Source organism: Neopsephotus bourkii, unplaced genomic scaffold (assembly GCF_033783945.1).
Source record: "Neopsephotus bourkii isolate Nb327-2 ecotype Australia unplaced genomic scaffold, CSIRO-AGI_Nbou_v1 NB_663, whole genome shotgun sequence".
NCBI lineage: Eukaryota > Metazoa > Chordata > Aves > Psittaciformes > Psittacidae > Neopsephotus > Neopsephotus bourkii.
In genome coordinates this window covers 2562798-2587834 of record NW_026901162.1, presented here as the reverse complement: position 1 = coordinate 2587834, position 25037 = coordinate 2562798, and the positions used below count along the sequence as shown (strand labels likewise).

At 39.7% G+C, this 25037-nt stretch overlaps 1 protein-coding gene across 12 annotated transcripts in view; it reads left to right on the top strand.

Annotated features, from left to right (window-relative positions):
- The window catches only part of ATP7B (ATPase copper transporting beta), a 29493-nt gene extending 5454 nt beyond the window's left edge, over nt 1–24039 (top strand). For 7 of the 12 annotated variants that reach the window (XM_061353147.1, XM_061353153.1, XM_061353145.1 and 4 more), the window contains 19 exons: nt 1671–2898; nt 4471–4728; nt 6108–6271; nt 7145–7306; nt 8763–8839; nt 9186–9360; nt 9940–10173; nt 10363–10454; nt 10587–10714; nt 11853–12007; nt 12219–12353; nt 13076–13270; nt 14825–15007; nt 16863–17061; nt 18380–18526; nt 19833–19975; nt 20802–21005; nt 21116–21233; nt 21993–22677. In XM_061353147.1, coding sequence (XP_061209131.1) covers nt 1671–2898; nt 4471–4728; nt 6108–6271; nt 7145–7306; nt 8763–8839; nt 9186–9360; nt 9940–10173; nt 10363–10454; nt 10587–10714; nt 11853–12007; nt 12219–12353; nt 13076–13270; nt 14825–15007; nt 16863–17061; nt 18380–18526; nt 19833–19975; nt 20802–21005; nt 21116–21233; nt 21993–22132 — 4137 coding nt within the window. In that variant the 3' untranslated portion in view covers nt 22133–22677. Of the gene's footprint in view, nt 1–1670; nt 2899–4470; nt 4729–6107; nt 6272–7144; nt 7307–8762; nt 8840–9185; nt 9361–9939; nt 10174–10362; nt 10455–10586; nt 10715–11852; nt 12008–12218; nt 12354–13075; nt 13271–14824; nt 15008–16862; nt 17062–18379; nt 18527–19832; nt 19976–20801; nt 21006–21115; nt 21234–21992; nt 22683–23644 lie in introns of those variants that run through there. The other 5 variants (XM_061353154.1, XM_061353155.1, XM_061353146.1 and 2 more) reach the window with 5 other exon arrangements.
- The last annotated feature ends 998 nt before the right edge of the window (nt 24040–25037 follow it).

Below are 25037 nucleotides of genomic sequence, written 5' to 3'. Positions count from 1 at the left end.
TTTCAGCAGCTTCTGGGAAGGGAAGTGCAAGGAGAGCAATACATGCCCTGGGTGCTGCCAGGCCTGTTGGAAGGGGAGGTAAAAGGGAATGTCAGGGCCAAAACATTCTCATGACTTCTTCCCCAGCATCCCCAAAACCTTGAGGTTCAGTGGAGATGGAGGGAGCAAAGAGGGGAGTGCAGGGGGAGCTCCTGTTTGGGATAATGAGGAGCTGCACTGTAATGCTGAAGAACTGAAGTTTCTCATTCCTCCTGTTTTAATAAGTACAATACAGAGAAGGCTGAAAGCAAATTTGTCTTAATGTTTTACCATTTTGGTCATGACCCCAGACCTCATTATTCTCAAGCTCTCCAAGCATGAAACAAAATCAAGTTAATGAATTTTGAATACTGCAGCAAATGAACTGGGTACAGCCTAGTGTTAATAAGCAGCCTAAATACTTCTCATCTGCTCTGTGGTACTAAGGAGGGAGTTTTCTTGTCAGTGGTAGGAACAAGATTTGTGGTACTGAGAATGATCTAGTGGCTCCCTTCTCCTGCCCCTCCCTGCAATAATTCCCAGCATCAGGTGCTTTACTGAATGCTGGAGAGCCCCTGGCTTTGCAGGCAAGAGAACAGATTTGTCGTAGTAGCCTGCATTTGAATTTTTAGTAATTAAAGCTACTTAAGTCACAGACATGAATTTTGATGGTCTTTCCACGAAATCTGACAATGTGGGACTTGTCCATCCCCTTCTCAATCTTTCTCATCACTTTGTGCTAACAATTTCCTTAGGCAACAGCTTCTGGGCTTCAATTACCTATTCTGTAAGAAGCATTGCCTTTATAACTTACCTTTTTTTATTTAATAATTCATTTTGAATTAAATTGAGTGCATTAAACTGTAGAGAGCCAATAAGGCAGAGCCCATGATCTCACTGAGAGATAGTCCACTTGTGACTGATCTACTTCAGTACTGGTCACTACATCCTGAAAATGAGTCTTCGATCACATCAGTGAGTTCTTGTATCTTCATATATGGTCTTCCTTAGGTGCCTCACAAGGAGGTAGATTAAACTAAACCATGGTGGAAGTATCTGAATATTGTTCTTTGTCTTAAAATCTTTGTCGGATACAGATTTTAACTTCGAAGATCTGCATGCAGACAGCTCTTCACATATCAGGCAACAGGTCCTCCCTGTGCCAGCTTGTTTCAGGCTTTTGGGAGATCCTTGATTCTGTTTTCTGTAGGCAGTTCGGTTTGGTTTGGTTTGAACTCCTGCAGCAGCAGGTTGGCCAGACTGAGCCAGCTTCTGACATTTGTGGACAGACGATCAGCCCACTTCCTGCTGTGACCCTTTGTGCCAATGCGCCCTTGGAGAGCAGGGCTCAGGCTAGATAGTGAAAGTGCCCTGTGGCTGCAGAAAGCTCAGGTTTTAAATAATTGCATTGGGGTGGAAATACTGAGATAATTTTGCTTTTATGTCCCAGGTGAATATTTTTTTAAATTGCTGCTCAAGAGAATCATTGGAGATGTGATTCATCATTGTAGGCATAGATCAGTGGTAATATATTCAAAGTGTAAGTTAACATTGTGAAGCTTTTTGGTGGTATAGCCTGACTTGAAAGCACATGCAGAATATTGCTGCTTTCACAGGGCTCACGATATTTTATTTTGCCTCTTGTTCCTTAGGCTTTGTCCACCACTGATTCTCCCCCTGGCTGTGAGCTGGAGCCTACAATGAAACACAGTTTTGCTTTTGACAACATGGGCTATGAGGACAGCTTTGAAACTGGGCCCTCTTCATCTTCCCAAGAACACACTGTGGCAGTCAATGTTGTGGGAATGACTTGCCAATCATGTGTGCAGTCTATAGAAGGCCGAATTTCCAAGGTGAAGGGCATTGTGAGTATTAAAGTCTCCCTTGAACAGAACAATGCTGTAATAAAGTATCTGCAGTCAGACATAAGTCCTGAGCAGATTTGCAAAGAAATTCAGGATATGGGCTTTGATGCCAACATAGCAGAAGAGAGGTCGACAACAGCAACTGTAAATTTGTCATGCTTGAAGGAAGCAGTAGTTAAGCTTCGGGTAGAAGGCATGACATGCCAGTCCTGTGCCACCAACATTGAAGGAAAGATTAGGAAGCTGCACGGTGTGGCAAAAATCAAGGTGTCACTTGGTAACCAGGAAGCTATTATTGTGTACTATCCTTACATCATTCAGCCTGATGACCTCAAGAGTCATATAAGTAACCTGGGGTATGACTGCACCATCAAAAGTAAATCGGCCCCTTTGAAGCTGGGTGTCCTCGATCTTGAGCGCTTGCAGAATGCAAACCCCAAAGAGACACCAGCAAGTCTTGAGAGCAATGGAGTAGATCCACGGTTCACCAAGATGAGTAGCACAGCTACAGTGGCTCTACAGGTAGAAGGCATGCACTGCAACTCCTGTGTCAGAAACATCGAAGGAAACATATCTAATATTCCTGGCATACAAAGTATTAAAGTGTCGTTGGAGCATAAACATGCTGTGGTACAGTATAGCCCAAATTTAATTACCCTGCCAGCTTTGCAGCAAGCTATTGAATCCCTTCCACCTGGAAACTTTAAAGTATGCCTCCTTAATGGTTCAGAAACAAATAAAGGAGCATCTCCATCACCTGCTTCCCAACACGATCTTTTCAGAGAGCCACTGCAGGACACGACATGCACGGCTGTCATTAGGATTGATGGCATGACCTGCAATTCTTGCGTACAGTCCATAGAAGGGATCATATCACAGAGACAAGGAGTTCAATGTATAGCAGTTTCTTTAGCTGGCAGAACTGGGACCATACATTATGATCCATCTGTCACTAACGGAGAAGAGTTAAGAGTTGCCATAGAAGACATGGGGTTTGATGCTTCTGTACTGACAGGTAACAGTGTTCTTTCTTCCATGGGTAGCGTGCCAAGCCGGGCCATGAGACACCCGTGTTGAGATTCTCTTCTGGAGAGAAACTCTTGGCATTGTCTTTTCTAAGGGACTGACCTGATCAGACCTCACTTAGCAAGGGAGAGAGAGTTCAGTTGTGGTGTACCTTATTTCAGCCCTTAATAACTGTACTGGCTGGTGGAAAAGTTGAGTTAAATTATGAACCCAAAGGTTTGAAAGTTGGTACAAGATCTTTAAATAGCTGATCCCCTTATCAGGAGATAAGGGAGGAGGTTTCCTCTTATGTCTACAGGCTGCTGTAAGTAGATACATCAAACCAAATGTTTTCATTTATGTTCATTTCATTTCTAAAATACTAAACCTCACAAACTTATTGAAATCCCTTTAATTTAAAATCACCTTTTTTCTGTATACAAGTTCATATTATTATTTTAAAATGTGGAAAGACAGAATCCATTGACCTTTATTTATTATTTTTACTAGCCTTACTTTACTAAGCCTTACTTTAAGTGATGTTAGTAGCAAGATACAGGTACTCTTTGGTGGGAGCAGGTGCTTCCACATGTAGCTGTGACACGTGTAGCGTGTAGCTGCAGGATGGTTTGTATGTTTTGTATATGTGCTCAATATTTAAGAACTTGCTATGGTGCACAATCTCCTCTTTAGTGAATTTCAGATGTGGCAATATTTATCTGCTTCACCTCAACAGATTTGCTTTCAGATACTGGTGTACTTTACCTAGAATGATTTAGTTTGATCACAGTAGATCACATCCTGTTTGCTTTTCTCATGAGTCCAATCCCTCTGAATCTGTGGTACTACTACATAGGAGGAGGAACCCATATGTGGTCTTTCATTATGATTTGTTTGGTTTATAATTTGTTGGTGGAACCTGATTTATCTGTGGAAAAGGAGGGGATCCCCTGTGTTTAATGTGTTCAGAAGCAGCTCTTGCTGCTTTATACAAACCTCTGCTAAAGGGAGGCAGTTTGTGGACACAGCTGGAGTTTTTGGGTGTCTGTTTAGTATCTGGTAAAGAACAAAAATTAGTGCAACAGACCTGTATGTGTTGAGGTCATCTGGGTGCTGCAAATCCTTCCACTACTCATTTAGCAGTACTTGCAGTGTAAATATTGTGCCATAAAGAGAAACATGTTGAGAAACTTGTCCTTTTCCTTGTTTGAGATGAAGTGCTACATGTTGTGTACAGACGACAACAGGGACAGAAGGGATATGACTGGACTGCATTCTCTGTGCTGGATAAGGACCCTCTAGATAGCAGTATATCTTTGTTGAGTGGAGGTGTCTGTCAGGTCTAGGCATTGAAATTGGAGGGAATCATTTGCCATCTGAAGTGGAAAACTGGTACTGTAGAGTTAAATGGTCATGCAAGTGCTACTGGTGAATATATTGTTACATAGATGTATTGTTTCCATGAAGAGACCAAGATTACTATGTAACCTTTCAAACAACCAAGAGACTTTGCTTGATTGATAAATGTGACCTGTTTGTAATTTTGCATCACCCAATCTCACTGTAAATAGTGCTTGTTCAGTGTATTGTGCATTTATTCAAGATACTGCCACTGGAGAACATAAGCACCAGCCTGACACCAGCAAAGCTGCTGTGCAGCCTCAAGCTCCAGATCCTCCTCTCCAAGGCTGTTCCTCAGATGCTGCTCCAGATAGACCACATCCTGATGAGCCAAACCAGCCCAGTGGAGCGACAGCTGCGAAGTGTTTTTTACAAATCACGGGCATGACCTGTGCATCCTGTGTGTCTACCATTGAGAGGAATTTGCAGAAACAAGATGGTAATAAATTTCAGTTTCCTGTAATCTTAATTGATGGCCAGGTTGGATGGGGCCTTGAGCAACCTTGTCTAGTGGAAGGTGTCCCTGCCCATAGCAAGGGGGTGGAACTACATTATCTTTAATGTCACTTCTGACCCAAAGCATTCTATGATTCTATGACAATAATGAGTCTGTAAGGGACTATAGGATGGAAAAGGTATTCCATGTGATTAATGGAAGAGTCTGTGGTACAACATCTGAAGGTTAAATAGGCTTAATGTTCTCTTTTAGGACTAATGTAACTGTATCACTGTTTAACTGTCCTACTGCACTGGTGTGCGAACCCAATGGGCATAGTTGTACTGTAACAGTAAGTTGCTGCAATGTGATAAAAATTTCAACTAAGGCTCAAGGCATGAAAATGGTTCTCATTTAGTTTTCAGGGCTTTATTGCTTTACAAATCAATCCATCTCTTCCAGAGCTATTGAGAGCTCTGGCATGTTTGTGATGTGAAACTTACCCTTCAGGTCACATTTGCAAAAGCAGATATAAGCAAATGTACGGCTCCAGTGCCTGGGTAATTATATTAACCTAGGCACAGCAAAGCTTATTAGGTTAGAAGTCTGCACACTGAAGCTGCCTTTCCTCTGGCCATATAGAAGATGAACAGATGAGCCCCAGCAATGTCTGATTTAATTTGTGTGGGGATGCCTTTGGAGGATTTTGCTTATTGATTACTGTTCCCTCAGTCTCCCAGTGCTGGTCTCACTGCCTTGATTTAAAAATCTAAGAAACCATTAGCACTCCAGAACTGTTGTTTTTGCCTGTGATTTTTATGTTTCACTTTTCAATTCTAAATGTAGATTTATGTGTATTGATTTATTAAAAAAAACAAACAAAAAAACCAAACACCCCCCCCACCAAACCCCCCAGATAAACAGAAAAAAAAACAAACAAAAGAAAGCCAAACCAAAACCCAAAAAGAAGATGAAAAAACGACTCAAAGGGAAAAATAAATAAAGGCCTAGCATTGTGCTGTGGGGTTTGTTTAGGGCTTTCCAAACTTAGAGAGTCCAGGGTAGAGCTTGCAGCAATGAGTGTAAAGGTTGTTTCTGTACATCTTCTTTTTTTTCTCATTAGATCATAGCAAAGCTCACCTCCCTCTGTGTGTAACTGTTGCTGTTCTCATTGCTGAAGGGAGCTGCAGTGTGCCTGGATCTCAAGGAAAAAATTGCTGTTGTGACTAGGGAACAACACTAGAAGGAGGCAGAGAGAAATCATTAGGCTTATAACATCTGTTAAGTTGTTACAGCCCTCGCTGACATTTACTGGTAATGTTTTATTTTTTTCCTCTCAAAGGAGCTACATTATCTAATATTTTTTATTATTGCCACTGCAGGGATTGTTTCAGTGTTGGTAGCACTGATGGCAGGTAAAGCAGAGATAAAATACAAGCCAGAACTGATACAGCCTCCTGAAATAGCACAGCTGATCCAGAATTTGGGTTTTGGTGCTACTGTCATAGAAGATCATGCAGAAACAGAAGGGAATGTGGAGCTTCTAGTAAGTCATGCATATTTGAAATTATGTGTTGGGTTTGGTCTGGAAAAATAATTTTCTTGCAAATGCTTCTGGTTAAGGAGTTGTGGCTACAGCAGATCAGTCTGGCTGGTGACACTGTTTTTTCTTAATTGCTGAAAAGACAAAATCAATTTGTCTTGGAAGAACCTGTCCAAAGGTGTTGAAATGAAAAGTGACAGTTGTATGTACTGAATAGGCTTTCCATAGAAAAGAGAAATGAAATTGAACTTTTCTGTGAAGGCACTTCAGTCAACACTACAGACTCTGAGCAACTGAGAATGTAGCACCAAATATGTGTTAATAATACCTGGGGCTTTGTATAGAGGTCTGAGTACTTTGGGTAAAATTAGTAAATTGCTTATACGAAGGACAGATCCTTCAAAAGTCTATTTTTAGTCTCTGACACACACCTACTCAAAGACAGCAACAGTCAACAGTTGTGCTAACAGAGAAGAAAGTAGGAACATGTGTTATTGAAGCCACAAGAAAATTTAAGTAAGCAAGAAAGTCACACATGCAGAGTTTGATTTTGGTAATGTTAATATTGTTGCTGACAGAACTATATTAGCAATACTGTAACAGTTAATGCAGTGTACAAGTGCTGCTACACAAATATACAGCTGTGACTATAACTGCTGCTTCCAGAATTTTGTGATAAAAGTGTATAGTTATGTTCTCAGCATTGTTTCATTTAAGACAGCTCTATAAAAATCTTCATGCTGAGGGCTTGGGTCAGTACCAGCAGAGCTTGAGTAGTACCTTTGTGACACCAGGAGGGTGAGTCTTATATTCATCCACAAATATTGGACGAATGTTGGGGACTGCTAACTGTACCTCAATTTGTCTTTTCTTTAGATTACAGGGATGACTTGTGCTTCTTGTGTTCACAATATTGAATCCAAACTCATGAGAACAAATGGCATATTATACGCCTCAGTTGCACTTGCCACATGCAAAGCTCACATCCAATTTGATCCTGAGATTACTGGACCTCGAGATATTATAAAAATAATTAAGGTAGGCTTTAGAAATGTTTTATGTAAGAACAGTTGTAAGGTGAAGTTAAAAAGGAAACAAAGCAGTTGATATTTGAGAAGTTTCACTGACTTTTGCAGATGACAGTTATTGCCATATGTTTTTATGCTGTTGTGGTGAAGCAGCTGTGCTCCACCATAGTGCATAGTCACCCAGGTTGTTGCTCTGAAAACACACCCTTAAAACTGCAAAACCAAACCTTTCTTATCTATATCTGGTAAAAGTGTCATATATTCATTCTTTGCAATTCTGTGTATAAACTCATGTGTGTCTGATTCCCTGTCATTTCAGTGAAGTGTTGATACTTCAGAAAAAAATACTACTTTCTCTTGCCAGTGAAAGAGGCTGTAAAAGGAGTTTTACAACAGCTCATACCACAAGTATTACACATCTGTTTTCATTGGCATTTATTCCCACAGCAGTTCAGAGGAGAACTTTTTAAACTGAAAGAACTTGTGATACAGCCACTAAACGAAAAGAATCCTGGCTTAACGGACAGATCACAAAATCTGTCATTACCATGGCCAAGTTGTGGACAAAATTTTTTCTTTCTCTGTCCCACCAGAAGAGTGCATGTGTGTGAGGAACATGCGATTGAGTAGTCAGGTGGACAGCAGAAATTGCCATTTGTGTTCTAGAGTATTTACGCAGGAAAAAGCCCCTTAGACACAGAATTGGTGGGGCAGCAGTGGTTAAAATATTAACTATTAGACTGTTTAGGCTGGCAAAGTAGTTCTCTAAAGTGTATTTTGTCGCAGGAGCATCTCATGGTGCAGGTATGAAGTTCAAATGTATCATTCTTGCAAGTATGCTTTGGGGTTTTTGTGGGGGTTAGGGAGAGGGAGCATGATTCTACTGCCATAACACATTGAAGCATCTGTCAAAACTGGCTATTTGCTTTTATTTGTTTTGGGGATGCTTTGCCTTGTAGTTTGTTGTTTTACAGGTTTAAACAAATTCTATCCACTCTGATGTTCAACTTCAGGTTGGCCTACTCAACTGCAGTGTTAAGGAGATGCTCACAAGATTGACTAGCCCCGTGGCTTGTATACTTTTACCTTCCTTTGTGGTTTTTCCAGTCTCTCATAGTTTTCCGGTGGAGATGAAAGGTCATAAATTTCCCTGGAGGAGGAGGGCAGTGAAACTCCAGCTGTCAGTAGGAGGTTCCTATGCCTAAGAAACCTGCGACATTCACTGCATCTATACACTGTGTTTATGTATAGGTATCGAAAAGCCTTTGCAGTCCACATTTTGAGTACTGTCTGAAATATCCTCTTATGTTGGGAGGATCTAAAAATAAGAAGTTGGAATTTATTAAATACAAAATAGTGTCCCTTTCTGACATTTCTTCTAAAAGTAGGATCATTTAAGCGTGTGATAAGTAATATGGGTAATTTAATCAAAACTAACTCATCTTCCCTCCCCTTTCAATAAAAAGGAAATTGGCTTTCATGCTTCTGTGGCTAGAAGAGTTCCAAATGCACATAACCTAGATCATAAAAAGGAAATCCAGCAGTAAGTATTTCTCTTTCTCTCTCATTAATGAACGTGTATAGATCATCTTCTGTAACTCCCTCTCCCTTCCCAGTTAATTTAGCTTATTTAATTTTACTATTTGCTACTTGGTTCAAGTACTTTTGTTACTTTCATTAGTTTTGGTTTTTAACTGATAGAAGTCTATACAGTTAAACATATAACAGACACTTGAAACTGTCTCAAAATGTTGGTTCTTTCCCATATATCCTGAAGCTGTTAGTACATTACTAATACTCCATGTTTGGCACAGCAAGCATAGTGTTGGCATAGGCCTTGGTATTGTGAGGTGTATGACAACCAGGCATTTACAGCTTCTACTTTTCAGGTGGAGGAAATCTTTCTTGTGCAGCCTGCTGTTTGGTATCCCGGTCTTAATCCTAATGATTTATATGATAATACCTAATGGTGAGCACCATGGGTCTATGGTGCTGGAACAGAACATCATTCCTGGATTATCTGTTTTAAATCTTCTCTTCTTTGTCCTGTGCACTTTTGTTCAGGTATGTCCACAGACTTCATAGGGGTTTACTTTCTATTAATCTCCTATTTATGTAATCTGATGTGATAAAAACGAGACTGGAAGGGTTTAGTGGATTAGGCCTGCTGTCTTATCTGTACCACCTATGCAGAACGAAGTGGCGCTTTTCTGCAAATCATCCATTCTGTAATAGCTTGCAGTATTTACTTCTGACAAAGTTGCATCAGATAATTATCCAAGTGGGGAAGATGAAGATTATGAATATTAAAATGAAGAAATACCTGATCAGCTGCAAACTAATTTGGTAGCTGTAGGAAAATACCTTCAACTTCAGTGCCTTGTTTACCTTGCATTGCTAAGGGAAAGGATGACATTTAACTGGCAGAGCTGTTTTAAGAACAAGGAAGGGCAAGTGAAAGGGTGACAATGGAGTCAGTCTGCTAGTAGATAACTGAAGTTATGTCAATACAAAATTTGCATGGGACAGCAATGCTTTTCCTTACCTACTATGTGTTTATAATGCTGCAGTAGACAGTATTATGTACTCTTTGTTTTCACTGCTGTGATCTAAATACGAATCTGTCCATGCTTGCACCAACAGTTTCTTGGTGGGTGGTATTTTTACATACAAGCTTACAAGTCACTGAAGCACAAGATGGCCAATATGGATGTGCTCATCGTACTAGCCACAACGACTGCCTATGTGTATTCCTGTGTTATCCTCATGGTAGCAATAGTAGAAAAAGCAGAGAAAAGCCCCATCACTTTCTTTGACACTCCTCCGATGCTGTTTGTATTCATTGCCCTTGGGAGATGGCTGGAACACATAGCAAAGGTAACTCAGCTTCACATTAATTACTGTGTATTTATGATGAGAGTAGAACAAAACTCTTCAGAGGAATTTTGAGTCAGATGTTTCTGCTGTAGCTTGTATTATACAAGGTCATTTAGAATTCATTTTGTTAATTAGGCATCAGCATTTATATATCTCAATATATCTTAAACATTCATCTCTCTTTCTTAGAGTAGGACCTCAGAAGCTCTTGCTAAACTTATATCTCTTCAAGCCACAGAAGCCACTGTGGTGACTCTTGGACCTGATCACTCTATCATCAGGTATATATTTGTGAAACAAAACCGCTTCAGCCTGCCTTGGTGCAAAGACTAGGCTTGATGTAGTCAGTGTGAAAGCATTATTATTTTTTTGATGGGTTAATAATCTGCCTGTTCTACTTGTGTCTTTTGTAGGGAGGAGCAGGTAGCTGTAGAACTGGTTCAAAGGGGTGATATCGTAAAGGTTGTTCCTGGTGGAAAGTTCCCAGTGGATGGAAAGGTCATTGAAGGCACTTCTATGGCAGATGAGTCTCTCATTACTGGTAACTTCCACACTTACACAAAAAAGTGGAATGCTCTAGAATTCTTTCTTACAAGAAAATAGAGCAGACACAACCCAAAAGCTGGTGTGTGCATAACCTCCCACCTTAATGGATGCTGCGCCCAGCATTTGTGAGCTTGAAGGCAAATCTGTGTCTGCGCACAGCCTAAAAAACTGAGGAATTTCTGTTCAGTTTTGTTACTTTTAATAACTTACTGATTAGATGAGTAGAGTCTAAATACTATTGTCATTATTCCAAAGATCTTGTAGGAATTTCCACTGGAATGTGTTTGTAGAGATGGTACCTTCTCACAAATAACTTCTAAAGGGTGATGGGGAAATATTGCTGAGATGTCGGGGGGTGTATGCATGGGCACTGAACAGGACTTCTCCCACTGCAAAGAGATGGAAAGAAAGCCTCATAACATGATGCTCATTAAAGGTCCTGGGACTTTTTCACAGCCTCTGAAATTTTCATTTCATTTTATAAATGTAATAAGGATTAACTGCATTGTTCAATTCTCATAAATAAGTAAAGGATATGAAAACTTTACATTGGTATTGGTTACTTGTTTTAGTTACGTATTTACTTTGCTTGGTGAGCAAGAACACCCTTAGTTTAAGAGAACCAGTCATTATCACTAACCCAAAAAATGAAGAAAATAAAGATTGCATAGAGCTTTTTTTTTTCTTTTTTTTTTTTTTTTTGAGAAGCAGTGTGAGAAGAGGAGCTTTGCCACAAAGACAACTTTTCTAGTCTTTGAAAACTGAGGGTGGTAGAAATAAAGACAGATTTACAACTTTATTTCCACTACCCATGGCTATGCAAAGCATTACCTGGAGAAATTCCTAGAAGTTCCTTTTACAACCAATTTGCTCCTAGCCCTTTTAAGGGGTGATGAACAGGAGAGTTAGGACCAAAGAAACAGCATTTTCTTTGGAAGCAAACCTAGAAAAATGTTTATAAAAGTATTACACCACTTAACATGTCTTGACTAGGTAGAGACAGATAATACAAGTTTTCTAATCATTATTGCTTAGCATACGGATTTTGCTAGCATACGATGAGCTGTGGCCTAATGGACTATATTCACTGTTATTAGAAGCATTTGTTTATTTATTTTATGTTTTCTTTCTAGGGGAAGCTATGCCAGTCACTAAAAAGCCTGGGAGCACAGTGATTGCTGGTTCTATAAATGCACATGGCTCAGTTCTTGTTAATGCAACTCATGTTGGTAATGATACCACTCTGGCACAGATTGTGAAATTAGTGGAAGAAGCTCAAATGTCAAAGGTAAAAATAAAAGAAAACTTTATTCATAGGTTTTGATAAAATGAGAAAAAGATTCTATATTTTGCTATATTTACTTGTTCAGCAAACTATGTGTTTCTCCAGAATTCAAAAAAGAATGAGATAGACTATAAATCAGACATCTTCACGAACTTTGCACATTTATGTGTTTTGACCATAAACATGCAAATATCTATTTTTTTCTTTCTCATAGGCACCCATCCAACAACTGGCAGACAAGTTTAGTGGATATTTTGTACCATTTATCATCATCATTTCAACAGTGACATTGATAGTATGGATCACAATTGGGTTTATAAATTTTGATGTTATTCAAAAATATTTTCCTGTAAGTGATTTCAGTAAGAGATGAATTTGGGTGTTAGAATATCTTCCAGTGTAATTAACATACCTTCTGTGTGTAGGGTTTGATGTTGCAATTTGGTAAATACTTTTATACAATATGGTGTTTTCTACACAGAGCAAATAATTACACTAATAAAAATCTGTCTGCAGGTATAAATATATCTTTTCATTTACCCCTTAGTTCTGCATGTGGTATCTACAAACTGAAATTACTGGCAGTCTTTGTGGACTAAACATTATCTATAGCTGCATTGCAAGGAGCTGAGCCATTTCTATCGTGCCTAAATTTTTTTGGACATCCTTATTCCTGATTGCAGACAGTGGGTTTGGCTTTAGAAAGATGAGCTTCTGTTATCTTTAGGATGTGTGTTTGCTATGCTCAGGAACTGGGGGAATCTGTGTACCCAGAAATAGGGTTGTCCTTTATTAAGCTATAAGGGAAAGTTATTTTTTCACCCAGAAGCCCAAGAGCAGAGTCAAACATAAGTGTGCTTGAGCAGCAAACCATATAGAAAATATTGCCATAAACAATTCATAACATTGAACTTTTTGTACTGTTACAGTAACAATAACATATTGCTTTCCTCTTCTGGAGGTTTCCATGCAGATGTGTTTTTTGAAATGACTATGATTCATTGTACAACTGTGGTCTTCTATCAGCAATCATACATCTCTTTCTTCCCCCCTGCCCCTTCTCTCTTGCAGAATCAGAACAAAGATGTTTCAAAAGCTGAACTAATACTGAGGTTTGCGTTTCAAACCTCAATCACTGTGCTGAGCATTGCATGCCCGTGTTCTTTAGGCTTGGCTACCCCCACAGCTGTGATGGTGGGCACAGGCGTTGCTGCACAGAATGGTATCCTCATCAAAGGTGGAAAACCCCTGGAAATGGCACACAAGGTTAATAGTTCATTCTATACTTTTGCAGCTCACCCAGTTGTTGCTACACAGCAAGGATTTCCTAGAAAATCCTGCTGGTCTAGAAAAAGACTAAAGAATGTCGATTCTTTTCTATTGGCTGCTGCTCATGAGGGGAAAGAAGGCAGATCTGACCTTCTTTCTTCAAAGCAGTCGTAGCAAAATGCTGAGAGCCAGCAGTTCCTGTAATCTCATGACAGTGAGGCTGCTAATCTTCTGCATGATCACAGAAGTTTCTGCATTTTGCACTCTCTTTACCTCTTCTGCAAAAGAGCCCAATATTAATCCAGTGTTCTCCTTCTTTCCTCAGAGGGCTGTCATGAAATGTATATTGTTCATGATCAGCAGTTTAAAACGTAGGATGTGAGAGAAAAACTGAATGATTTGAAGTTGGTTTAGAACAGAGAAAAAAGATAGAAAGGAGTTAGAAAAAGCCCTTCAAAGGAAGGAAACTGATGAAAAGATGGGGAGATTGAAGGAGGAACGGGTTTGACATGTCCACAGCCAGTCAAAAGAATATGTGTTTAAACCATGTTATGGTAGGCTGGATTAGACACACAGAAAACAGCAATATCCTTGAACTGAAAAGGATATTAAGAATAAGTTAAACAGTATGGTAATTCTTGTTCTTGCTGGACATTATAAAGCACAGACCAGAAGTTTTCCCAACTCTCTGGAGAAAAAAAAACTCAAGCAAAAACTGACTGCTGATTAGTGTCATGACCTTCTACCTTTTGCATCTAAGCAAGACTAGGATCAGGGCTTGGAATATCAGGTGAACTGTTGGATTATGCAAAGTTGGTGGGTTGGAATAACTGGGAATAGAATTAGTGACTACTTTGTTTTCTGGTTTGTGTGTTTCTCTGTACTGTGTTATCTTCAGGGTTAGAATTGACTTTAGCTTTGGGTTTCACTGTATTTGGTACTGTGTTGTTTGGTTCATTCCCGATTGTCAAGACCCCTTCAGCTGGCTAACAAGAAGGGATTGCTGAATTTGGTGAATATTACAAGGTTGATTTTGGTTAGATTGTTGTTTCCAGAACTTGTTGCAGCTTCTTGCACTCTTCCCACCTGCTCTATTACCAAATAAATTAATGAGTCCTCTCTTCCCAGTGCTATTGTTAATTGTTTAGAACAGTACTTGTAAAAGCCCTCCTTTGATCATCTACCTTGTCGTAAAAGTGATTAAGGCAGATTATGTGAATCCTGCATGTAGATACATACATGCTCACACAGAGGACAGTACAAGTCCTGTAATAAGTGTTGTCTGAGATCCTGGCATAGGTACAGGATGATGCTGTAGCTTTGGTGAAATCACTGTTTGGGGATTGAATAAGAAAGCATAAGGAGACCTACTGTACAGATAGTTCCAGGTACATACACGAATCCCTACTTTTGCAGGTTTATCCTGTCTTGATGTGGGTATAATCCAGTGATTATTAAGGTTTTGCCTGTGCCTATGTGCCTAAAGCATATGAGCATCTCCATGCTTGCAGGACTTAGGCAGTAACTCCTATTTTTTTTTATTTCTTGCAGATCAAGACTATAATGTTTGATAAAACTGGGACCATCACCTGTGGAGTTCCTAAAGTCACGAGGGTGCTTTTGCTAGGAGACACAGCTGTGCTCTCTCTGAAGAAGGTACTGGCAGTGGTTGGCACTGCAGAAGCCAGCAGCGAGCATCCTCTAGGAGTGGCAGTTACTAAATACTGCAAAGAGGTACTTACCTTTCCAATTCACTAAGGCCTGAAGGCATCTGTGCAAATGCAGCAATGTTGTATAAAATGAGCAAGTCCCAGAGGGACAGGCCTGCCTGAATAGTAACAGACTGGAAAACTGGGAGATTTTATGATTGTGCATCTTAGTCTGGACAATAGCAGAAAGCATATTCTAAGCTTTGCTTTTCTGATAATGCTGTGGAGTTCTCAAACAAGATCTTACAACATTTTTCCTGAACCAGTAGGGAAATAAGGACTGTGGAATATGTATGTGCAGGAGGGATACTTACGCTTAAAACAGCACCGTGAAGCAAATTTGTGTGGTGACATTTCATGTTACCCGACTAGTCACTTTTATTAGTCGGTTGCTTATCTGGATAGATTAGGCAAAAAGCCTTAAATCCTCCCTATTAAACTGATACTTGTGAGTTTCACAAATGAATTAGTAGATTACTCCAGTCTTTGCAAATTTTGCAAATCCTCAAAGGTCATTTATATATTGCATGTGTTCCTCAAATGTTTCAGGAAGAATGAAAGCACAAATAGTAACCAAAATAGGAAGCGTGGTTTAAATAGAAAATTTTGGTTTGCAAAGACACGTCATTAATTGATTTATGGAAAAATTTATGGGCAAGAACATATCAAACTTACTAGTGATACATCTTTCAGTGATAAAATTTAGAAGTTAACAACAGGAAGAAGAGAATATGGGTAATGTTTCAGTTGCCTTTCTCATATTTTACATTTTCTGTTTTCAAATTTGTCTTAGTATGCTGACACTTCTGTAGTCATCCCATGCACCAGTTATTACTGGGTCATGGCTTATATGAGTTGCAGGCTGCTCAGCATTACAATGTTTGCTAATATTCTTAGCACCTGCCTTATCATCCCTGTGTTGTAAGAAGATCACTGAAATTCCAGCTTCCAGAGTTGTATTTCCAGCTTTCAGAGACAACCCAGAATAACTTGTTTATAAATGAATATTTTGGCTTTAAGCTTTATAATGGCTGTAAACTGAAAGAGGGGATATTTAGATTAGACATTAGGAGAAAATTCTTCACTGTGAGGGTGGTGAGGTGATGGCACAGGTTGCCCAAGGAAATGGTGGCTGCCCCATATATGGAAGCATTCAAGGCCAGGCTGGATGGGGCTTTTAACAACCTGGTCTAGTGGAAAGTGCTGCTGCCCGTGGCAGGGGGGTTGGAACTGGGTGGTCTTTGAGGTTCCTTCCAACACAAACCATTCTATGATTCTATGATTTTTTTTCATTCTTTTGGTAATTCATAGGATCCTGGTAATCCCTTTTCTCATCTTGAAGGTTCTCACTGGCTTCTCTCTAAACTCAGCAGAAAGACCTAGTTCCTTTATCATCCAGACAGATTACTCTAGGAATATGATACAGTTTTTCTGCTGTATTGTTGCCCTTATATAAAAGGCCTGATCCCCCACAGCCAGTTGTATGTTAGGTTAATTAGAAGTTACACCTCTTGAGAAGCTGTGTGGCTGTATGGTTACAGTGTTTGTCTTTACTTCCTAGTCTTGTGTGAGGCCATGAACCCCCAGTGTAACTACTTCATCTTTCAGCTATGAGGAAAAGCTGCCCTTTATAGTTTGCTGGTGCTAGGGCTGAGACCTGGATGTGATCTGCATGGCTGCCGCTTTCTAGAAATCTAAACCACACCATGTCCAGAACATCCTTATTTTAACTTCTGTGCTACTGGATACTTCATACTGCTTTACAGTCAGTCAGTCATTGTCAAGAGGACAAATGAGGCCTCTTTTCAGCAGGGGTTATCTAATATTTGTACCCCACGTGGGTAGCACAGACTGATTATGACCTCTGGTTACATCTGCAGGAGCTTGGTACTCAGAGCTTGGGGTACTGCACCGACTTCCAGGCAGTCCCAGGCTGTGGCATCAGCTGCAAGGTCGGAGGTGTGGAGGCTGTCCTGGATATGGCCGAGGAGGGTCTCGATAAGCTGGACGCTAACAGGAGTGGGGACAGCAGTGCTCCTCTGGGAGATAATATGCTGGTCATGCTCTCAGAATCACATGGTATGTCTGCCACCAAAGTGGCTGCCAGTCACAGTGTGAGAGCTAGTCAATCAACAGTGCTGACAACTGTAAAACAATCCCATAGGGCTAGGAACAACAGACAGGTGGATTTATGGCAGAAAGAGACAAAGAACATGGCACAAAAATGGGCCTTAACAAAAATCAAAGCTCTCTTTCCCCTACTCTGAATCTCTCTGCAATTCAGAAACCGAAATAAGAATTTAGATGCTACAATGACAGGTACTCAAAAAGTCCATACAATACAAAGGCCCAAGGCATACTCAGCAGTGTTCCTTTTGGATAGAAGAATTGTCCAGCAGAGAGCTAAGTTGGCCAATTAGCATTATCTCCCCATTTATAGCAGTTACTTCTAGCATATATTTAGCATATATCTTACTGCAACTTTTTATATCCTACCCTTTAGTTCCATATTAACTTGGACCTTTTGTTTTCTGTTCATATATCTCTCAAGGCACTTAATTAAAAAAATAATAATCTTTTCAGCAGATGCACAATGAAGCATGATTTATCTGAAAACTGAGTTTCAGTGCCTCATGGCTTTGATTAAGCCAATACATTTGGGTTTGTTTCAAGCTCTGTGGAAGCCACTTTTGTAGTGTAGGAGGGAAAGGAAAAGTATTTAAAGCCTTCCTTAAGAAGCTCATCAGTTCTCTTCAGAAAGCTGTGGCTCTCCTGACCTTTTTGAGAAAGCTATTAGAAGAATTAAATGAAATAAGAACTTTAATCATCAGAACTCTGCCATTTGTGAATGGTGTTAATGTAATATTTTCTCACCTGCTTCATACAGCTCTTGTGAAGTTGGATTGAATTCATAATGAGGTGCCCTATGTATAGTTTCATTCTTTGTTAGAGCAAAACTACATTTTTCTCACCAGAAATAGCCTTTATATTTGAAAGAAGCCATTAGTTGTGAGAACAAAGCAGCATGGCCTTTACAAAACATGAATACTGCACTTACTCAGAAAAAAAACGCCAACTGGCAAACGCAAATACTTCCATTAAGTTCATGATGCAGTTCTGTGTATAAACAGGTACAGACTGAGGCTTGAGGGAGAAAAGTTTTGTGAGGCTGTCTCAGGTAGTGCCCATGCGTTTCTGTTTGGCCATGATAGCAGCACTTGAACAAGACTAATTCTGTTTGTGTCCAGGGTGTGACCATGCCAATCTGGCACACAAAAGAACCCCTGAAGAAGAGGTTTTCCTAGCTAATGCACCCTGACATTGTCATCCTCAAACATCTCTGGCTTGTGTTCACTGTTTTTGAGTTTCTCATTTTGTTTTCTGTCTGTGCACAAAGGTCCATCAGCTTCTCACACATACTCAGTGTTGATTGGGAATCGTGAGTGGATGCGACGCAATGGCATGCATATTGCAAATGACATAGATGATGCAATGACAGATCATGAAACAAAAGGACAGACTGCCGTACTAGTGGCTATAGATGGTAACTGCTTTTCTTTGGTGTGACTTACTAACAACAGTTAATCCTACCATGGAATGGATAAAAACAAACTGGAGCAATTCATTGATGCTTAGTGTCAAGAAATTACTAATCTTTTAGTGCAGAACTGCTTCTGAACTGCCAAGTATCAAGGTGTTCTTAAAAGAAGCTTTCACCTCAGAACAGTGTTTATAAGATTTTTTTGGGTAGTTTAAAATTTTTTAAATTTTATTTTATGAATCTCCTGGTGCCTAGGACTGTTGCTCAGAAAAGCAGTGCCATGTCCCACCCTAACTTGACATCACTTAGGATCACAGGCCAACCTATTGCATCACTGATTTCAAAACGTTTCATGACTAAACATTATGACTCATTACATCATTCAGGTATAATAGATTAGACTAAATGAGTTTTGCCAGAGGGGTTCTGTGCTAAGCAGAAAGAGATCCCAGACAATACCTTACTATGAGACACCACAGTAATGATGATAGATTGTCAGTGCATCTGTGATCTGGAAATGGGGCCTCTGATCCAACTACTGAATAAATACTCCTGATGCGCCTAGAGAGCAATTTTGAGAAGCATTTGCATGTCCTCTGCCTGGGCTCCCTTAGTAGGCCAGCAAAATAAAGTCCTCTTAACATGGAAATAAGGGCCCTGGTATACAGCTGGTGTTCCTATTGCTGCTATTGACAGCAAATAGAGATATGGGGTACAAAACTTAGTTAAGTGCTTACTTTTGAAATGTAACATGCAGTGATAAAACAATGTGAGAGTTTGTAAGCCATATAAAGGAAATGTGGATGCACGATTGAATCAATGCATTGGAAGGCAGATACAACACTTGTGTGGGAAAGTAATTAATTATAATAGAGATTCAACCCTGAAAGATTAGGGGACATAAAAGCAGATACTCTATATTCTTCCTCCTGGAGGAGTGGCTTCAACATCTGACCTGGGCACAGATATGAGAACTTTCTCTGGCCCACTATTGTATTTGTCTATATCATGAAAGCTAGGCAGGCACGCTTAAAGGATACCCTCCTCCCCTTCTTCCCTGTGCCCAGGTATCACATTTGTTTGCTGTTTGATCTGAAAGAGATAAATGACAAAGTATGCATGTGTGTGCAAGAAAGAGTTCATAACCTATAAAACTGTAGACAGTTTTTTAGGCTTATGAGTGTCAGTATTGCCCAGAATGTGTTATTTGACAAGATGCCACGGTGTGATAGATGGAGGGGAAGTCCTGTTCTTTTGCTGTCACTTTGCCTCCACAGTTCTCTCTGATAGAGGACATTTCTTTATGCAGGCACGTTGTGTGGAATGATTGCAATAGCAGACACTGTCAAGCAGGAGGCAGCACTTGCTGTGCACACACTGAAAAACATGGGAATAGATGTGGTGCTGATAACGGGGGACAACAGGAAAACTGCAAAAGCCATTGCTACTCAGGTATTTGCTTCTCTGTGTTGAAAAAAAAAACAACCAAAAAGCAAAAACCCAAAACAAAACATGGTGACTTTCTAAAACTCTGTTCACCTTGGTGAATTTGGAGAAGTAACTCAGGGGGAAATATTGTTCTCTACATCTACCTGAAAGGAGGTTGCAGCAAGGTGGGTGTTGATCTCTTCTCCCAAGAAACAGAAAATAAAACAAGAGGAAATGGTCTCAAGTTGTGCCACGGGAGGTTTAGATTAGATATTAGGATCAATTTCTTCACTGAAAGGGTCATCGAGTATTGGAAGAGGCTGCGCAGGGAAGTTGCAGAGTCTCCACCCATGGAGATATTTAAAAGTTGTGTAAATGGGGCACTTGGGCACAGGGTTTAGTGATGGATTTCGCACTGCCAGCTTAAGGGTTGGACTTTTTGGTCTTAAAGGTCTTTTCCAACCTAAATGATTCTATGATTCTGTGATTTCACTGAAAATTTTTGGTGCATTAAGCAGCATGTGTAGCTGAAAACTGGCTATTCTAACCATTAAACCTTTATTGCCAGGGCTGTAGAGCCTGAAGCTCTACTTCTACATGCCTTGTGGGGCATGACACTAATAGCAGAGTATGGTTTGCCAGCATGTCTGCAGTAAAGATGGAGGGGGGTGTAATCAGTCCTTTTTTTATGCCAAAGGCATGTTGTTCTTAAGCTTTCCCTGTAGCTTGCAAGTGTTGTCTCCACCACAATTACTCTGGTTGATCTTCATTTTCCCTTCAAACAGAACATTCATTCCAGCATGGAAGCATATCACCAACTTTCTTTCTTTGTTTCTTTCTTTATACATAGGTTGGGATCAAAAAAGTCTTTGCTGAGGTTCTTCCTTCTCACAAGGTTGCAAAGGTCCAGGAGCTCCAAAATGGGAGGGTGAAGGTTGCAATGGTTGGTGATGGAGTCAATGATTCTCCTGCACTAGCCAGGGCCGATGTTGGAATTGCAATTGGAACAGGCACTGATGTTGCAATTGAAGCAGCTGATGTTGTTCTTATTCGAGTGAGCACTACAGTCTTGGCTTGTACTTTTTTATTACTGACACTCTTATATATGATTTGGTATTTGGAAGATTGCATGTTGAAAACTTTCAATGCTCTTCTGTCTTGCAGAATGACTTGCTGGATGTAGTTGCCAGTATTCACTTATCAAAGAGAACAGTTCGGAGAATACGAATAAATCTGGTTCTCGCCTTAATTTATAATCTGCTTGGAATACCCATAGCAGCAGGTATGTGACTGCCAGAGCTCAGTTTATTAAAGACAGAAGCACTGTTGAGTTCTGTGGTGCCTCTCGCAGGATTTCCTGTTCAAAGAACCAAAGAGAATCCTAGAGTATTTAAACCTTGTCAGGAAGCCAAAAAAAAAAAAAACCACTTTTTTTTTTTTAACATGTTTTGGAAAAAAACAAGTTGTAAACTCTTGGGAATAAATTCTTACATGATGAAATTAAAAGCATGCTTTTATTTCACACAGCAGTACTTGGGGATTAGTTTCTGTATATTCAAACACAGCTCTAACCAGAGGTACCATTCCACTTCTAGTGCTTCCTCTTTTATTGGCCCCAAATCACACATTTTCTCTCCCACTACTTGCATTCTCTCTGCTTCTGTTAAGTATGCTCCAAATTCATCCTTAAATCTTACTTCAAGAGTTCTTTTTCTTTATGACTAACTTCTCCCTGCTTTGCCTGGGCGTTTACCTTGTCTTTCTATTGCTTTTGCTTTGTTTCCTATGCGCAGAATAGCTGGAAGGGACAAATAGTCTTGCCTTGTGGCCCCTGTCTTGTAGCTGAATTGGTGCAAAGGTCATCCTCTGCAGTGAAAGGGACATATTTAAAAATAAGTGAATATATGTATATCAATCCAGTTGTGTTTATGGAGGTCTCAGCAAGTCATGTTGTAGAATTGCTGATCTAGGATATGCATGGACAGAAATGTCTGTATTGAGACAGGCGGTTCTGACTCATGTCCATATGTTTTTTCGCTAGGTGTGTTCATGCCTATTGGCCTTGTGCTTCAGCCTTGGATGGGATCAGCTGCAATGGCAGCTTCTTCTGTGTCTGTCGTGCTGTCTTCCCTGCAGCTGAAATGGCAAGTTCTCTTATACTCATCAACTGGGACACCATAGGCGGCACTGTTGCTGAGCCTCAAGTGAAATGTTATTTTGGGCTTTGACTGCATATGAGTATGTGACAGTCTTTTAGCTTGGGGTTGTAATTTCTAATCCTTGGCTCCAAAAGAGATGGGTGTCACTGTTATGAACACACCTGGACTAAGACAGTACTGAGCATTCCTTAACTAGCAGCTAAAAGTGTCACCAGATGCCATGCGGACAACTGTGTTGGAAATCTAGTTCAATAGGAAGTGCAATAATGATCAGCACTGCTTTTGCTGCGAGTATCAAGTGAAAAAAATAATTTAAAAGATAGTTCTCCATAATGTACCATTAGATGTGTTTTAGATTTGTACCTGATTTTTTTTTTTTTTGGTCTATTTAATCTAGCCAGAGAGAAAGAATCATAGAATAGTTGGGGTTGGAAAGGACCTTAAGATCATCTAGTTCCAGCCCCCCTGCCATGGGCAGGGACACCACACCTGAGAGAGAAGCAGTGTATTTATTCTTTTGCAGCTTGCTACAGATAAAGTATCTTGCTCTGTATTTTTGGAAGGGACACAGTTTCTCAACTATAAAAAAAATTTCTTAGCAATTCTAGTAATTTTTTTATGCTACATTTTTTGGGTGCCCATTTTGGTTGCAGTTACAGTGAATCTGTTTTTAACAGCTTTGTGAGTAGCCACCTTTAAAAAAAAAGACTTTTCACAGTGTCTGAAATTAGTCCAAGCCTCCAACTATTTCTACGGTAGCTGGCATCCTCTGTATAGTGTAGTGTAGTATAGTATAAACTAATATAGAAAATCTGTTGCTTCATCATGTTTCTGATCCTGCAAATGCTCAATGAGATGGCTATCTAGAATAAAATCTACATACATACTCATGTCTGTTTGCAGAATCAGCCTTACCACTACAGGATTTTAATCCTGAAGTTTTTCTGTGTGTAATTATGCAAAGGATGAGAAATTTCATGGAAGGGATTAATGATCTTTTGATTTTGTGCTGATTACATTAAATATCCACTGTGTTCAGATATTGAGAACCCCCCAAAACATATTTGGCTTCAGGCTTATGGAAGCTGTATTACAGTATACTCTGTGGGACAATAATCTTTTTTGAAGCTTTGTATCAGCTGAACACAGCTTCAGATTCCAAAGAGCAAGATAATACATGTATGTGAAGAAGGCTGTGCATACTTGTCATTGCTGGGCTTTTTTTGACCTAGAATACATTGAATCGGAAAGTGATTTTGGGTTATTGAATCCATTCCTCTGCAATTGTCTACTATGAGCCCTTTCATAATTCAGCAAACTCATAAAAAGTCTTAAAGAATCTCACTTTGAAAGTCCCTCTCTTCTACTGTTGAAATGTCTTAATGCTGTATGACCGGTACTTTTAGCCATTAACATTGTGTCTGAAGTGCAAGTAACATTTGGGTTATCAGAAGTTTCTGATTTGTTCTGATGTGAAGACACGTCTACACATTCATCGTTTGGTAGTAAATATGTTTTCTCTTTCTCTTCTTAGTTATAAGAAGCCAGACACGGAAAGTTATGAAGCACAAGCTCAAGGCCACATGAAGCCACTTACTCCTTCCCAAATCAGTGTTCATATTGGAATGGATGATAGGAGGAGGGATTCATCCAGACCAGCTCCTTGGGATGAGATTAGCCAAGTATCTCTCTCTTCCTTGACGGCAGACAAGCTGCCGAAACATAATGGGTTTGTTGAGGAAGAGGGGGACAAGTGGTCATTGCTCATTAATGGAAGAGATGAAGAACAGTACATCTGAAGCACTGTATTCTTAGTACAGGAGGAAACATTCCTCCCCACTAGTGATGGCAGGGACTAATTTATTTCACCAAGAGCTTCCAGACTTCAAATGAAGTCATTCATTCAGCTCATAAAACAATTGCTGCTCAGCTCAATGTTGGATTGTGGATTTTTTTTCAAGTCACCAGTTATTTCTAATCACAGAAAAGATCTGTGGCTCTATAATGAACTGGCTCCTTTGCACACAGCAATTAGTGAAATAATGTAAAATTGTAATTTTCAGGGTCTAAAAGAGTTTCTTTCTTCTGGACTTTGGTGTTTGCTGGGCAGCAGATCTCATACTTTTCGTTCTTTCTAACTTTATTATTTCAAGAGCACCTGAAGCAAAAATATTTTCAGAGCTGCCAAATAATAATTTCTGTGTCTAAATGAAAACAGACACGTCATAAGTGGCTCTCTGGTAGGAAGCTGTATTTTTTCACTGAATCCTAACTAGTCACATCACTGTGAGAGCACTTTGTCTTTAGGATTTATGTGCATCTCCTTGGACTGAAAATGCTTCAGTGTTTCACTGACTATAACGTTCTGAAATGTCTCTTTCAAAGATTTTCATGTGTTTTCAAGTATTGCATCTGTTTGATGCACATTTTCATTTCTGAACTTGTTCTGTCATTCCCTCTGCTCTCCTGGATTTTCTCTTTTGCTCCATGCAAGCTCTTTTTTTTCTTTCCCCTATTGTTGCACAAGATATCTTCTATGAGTTATTACTATGTTTACAGATAAACCTGTTTGGGACAAATTTCTTTAAGTCACCAGAAACTTTTCCTTTCCTATTGAAGTCCACAAAATTCCTTATCCAAATTAGCATATCATTTTCCTGTGGATACTTTGAAGGACCCCATGAAGCTCCTGAGAATTGGGCAGTTGTCTGTCTCTTCCCTCTGACAGAGTGAAGAATTTATCCCACTAAACCATGTCACCCAAACATGGCTGAATGGAGTGGGTTTATTGCATAAGTTAACCCCAGTTTGCTTAAAAGGGAGACAAATGTTTAAATGGTAATGGTGGACAAAGGGCCTTAAAATGTGGGACTTCTATTTGCTATTATATAAATAACCTTTTCTGATGACAGAAGGACTTAAACTAA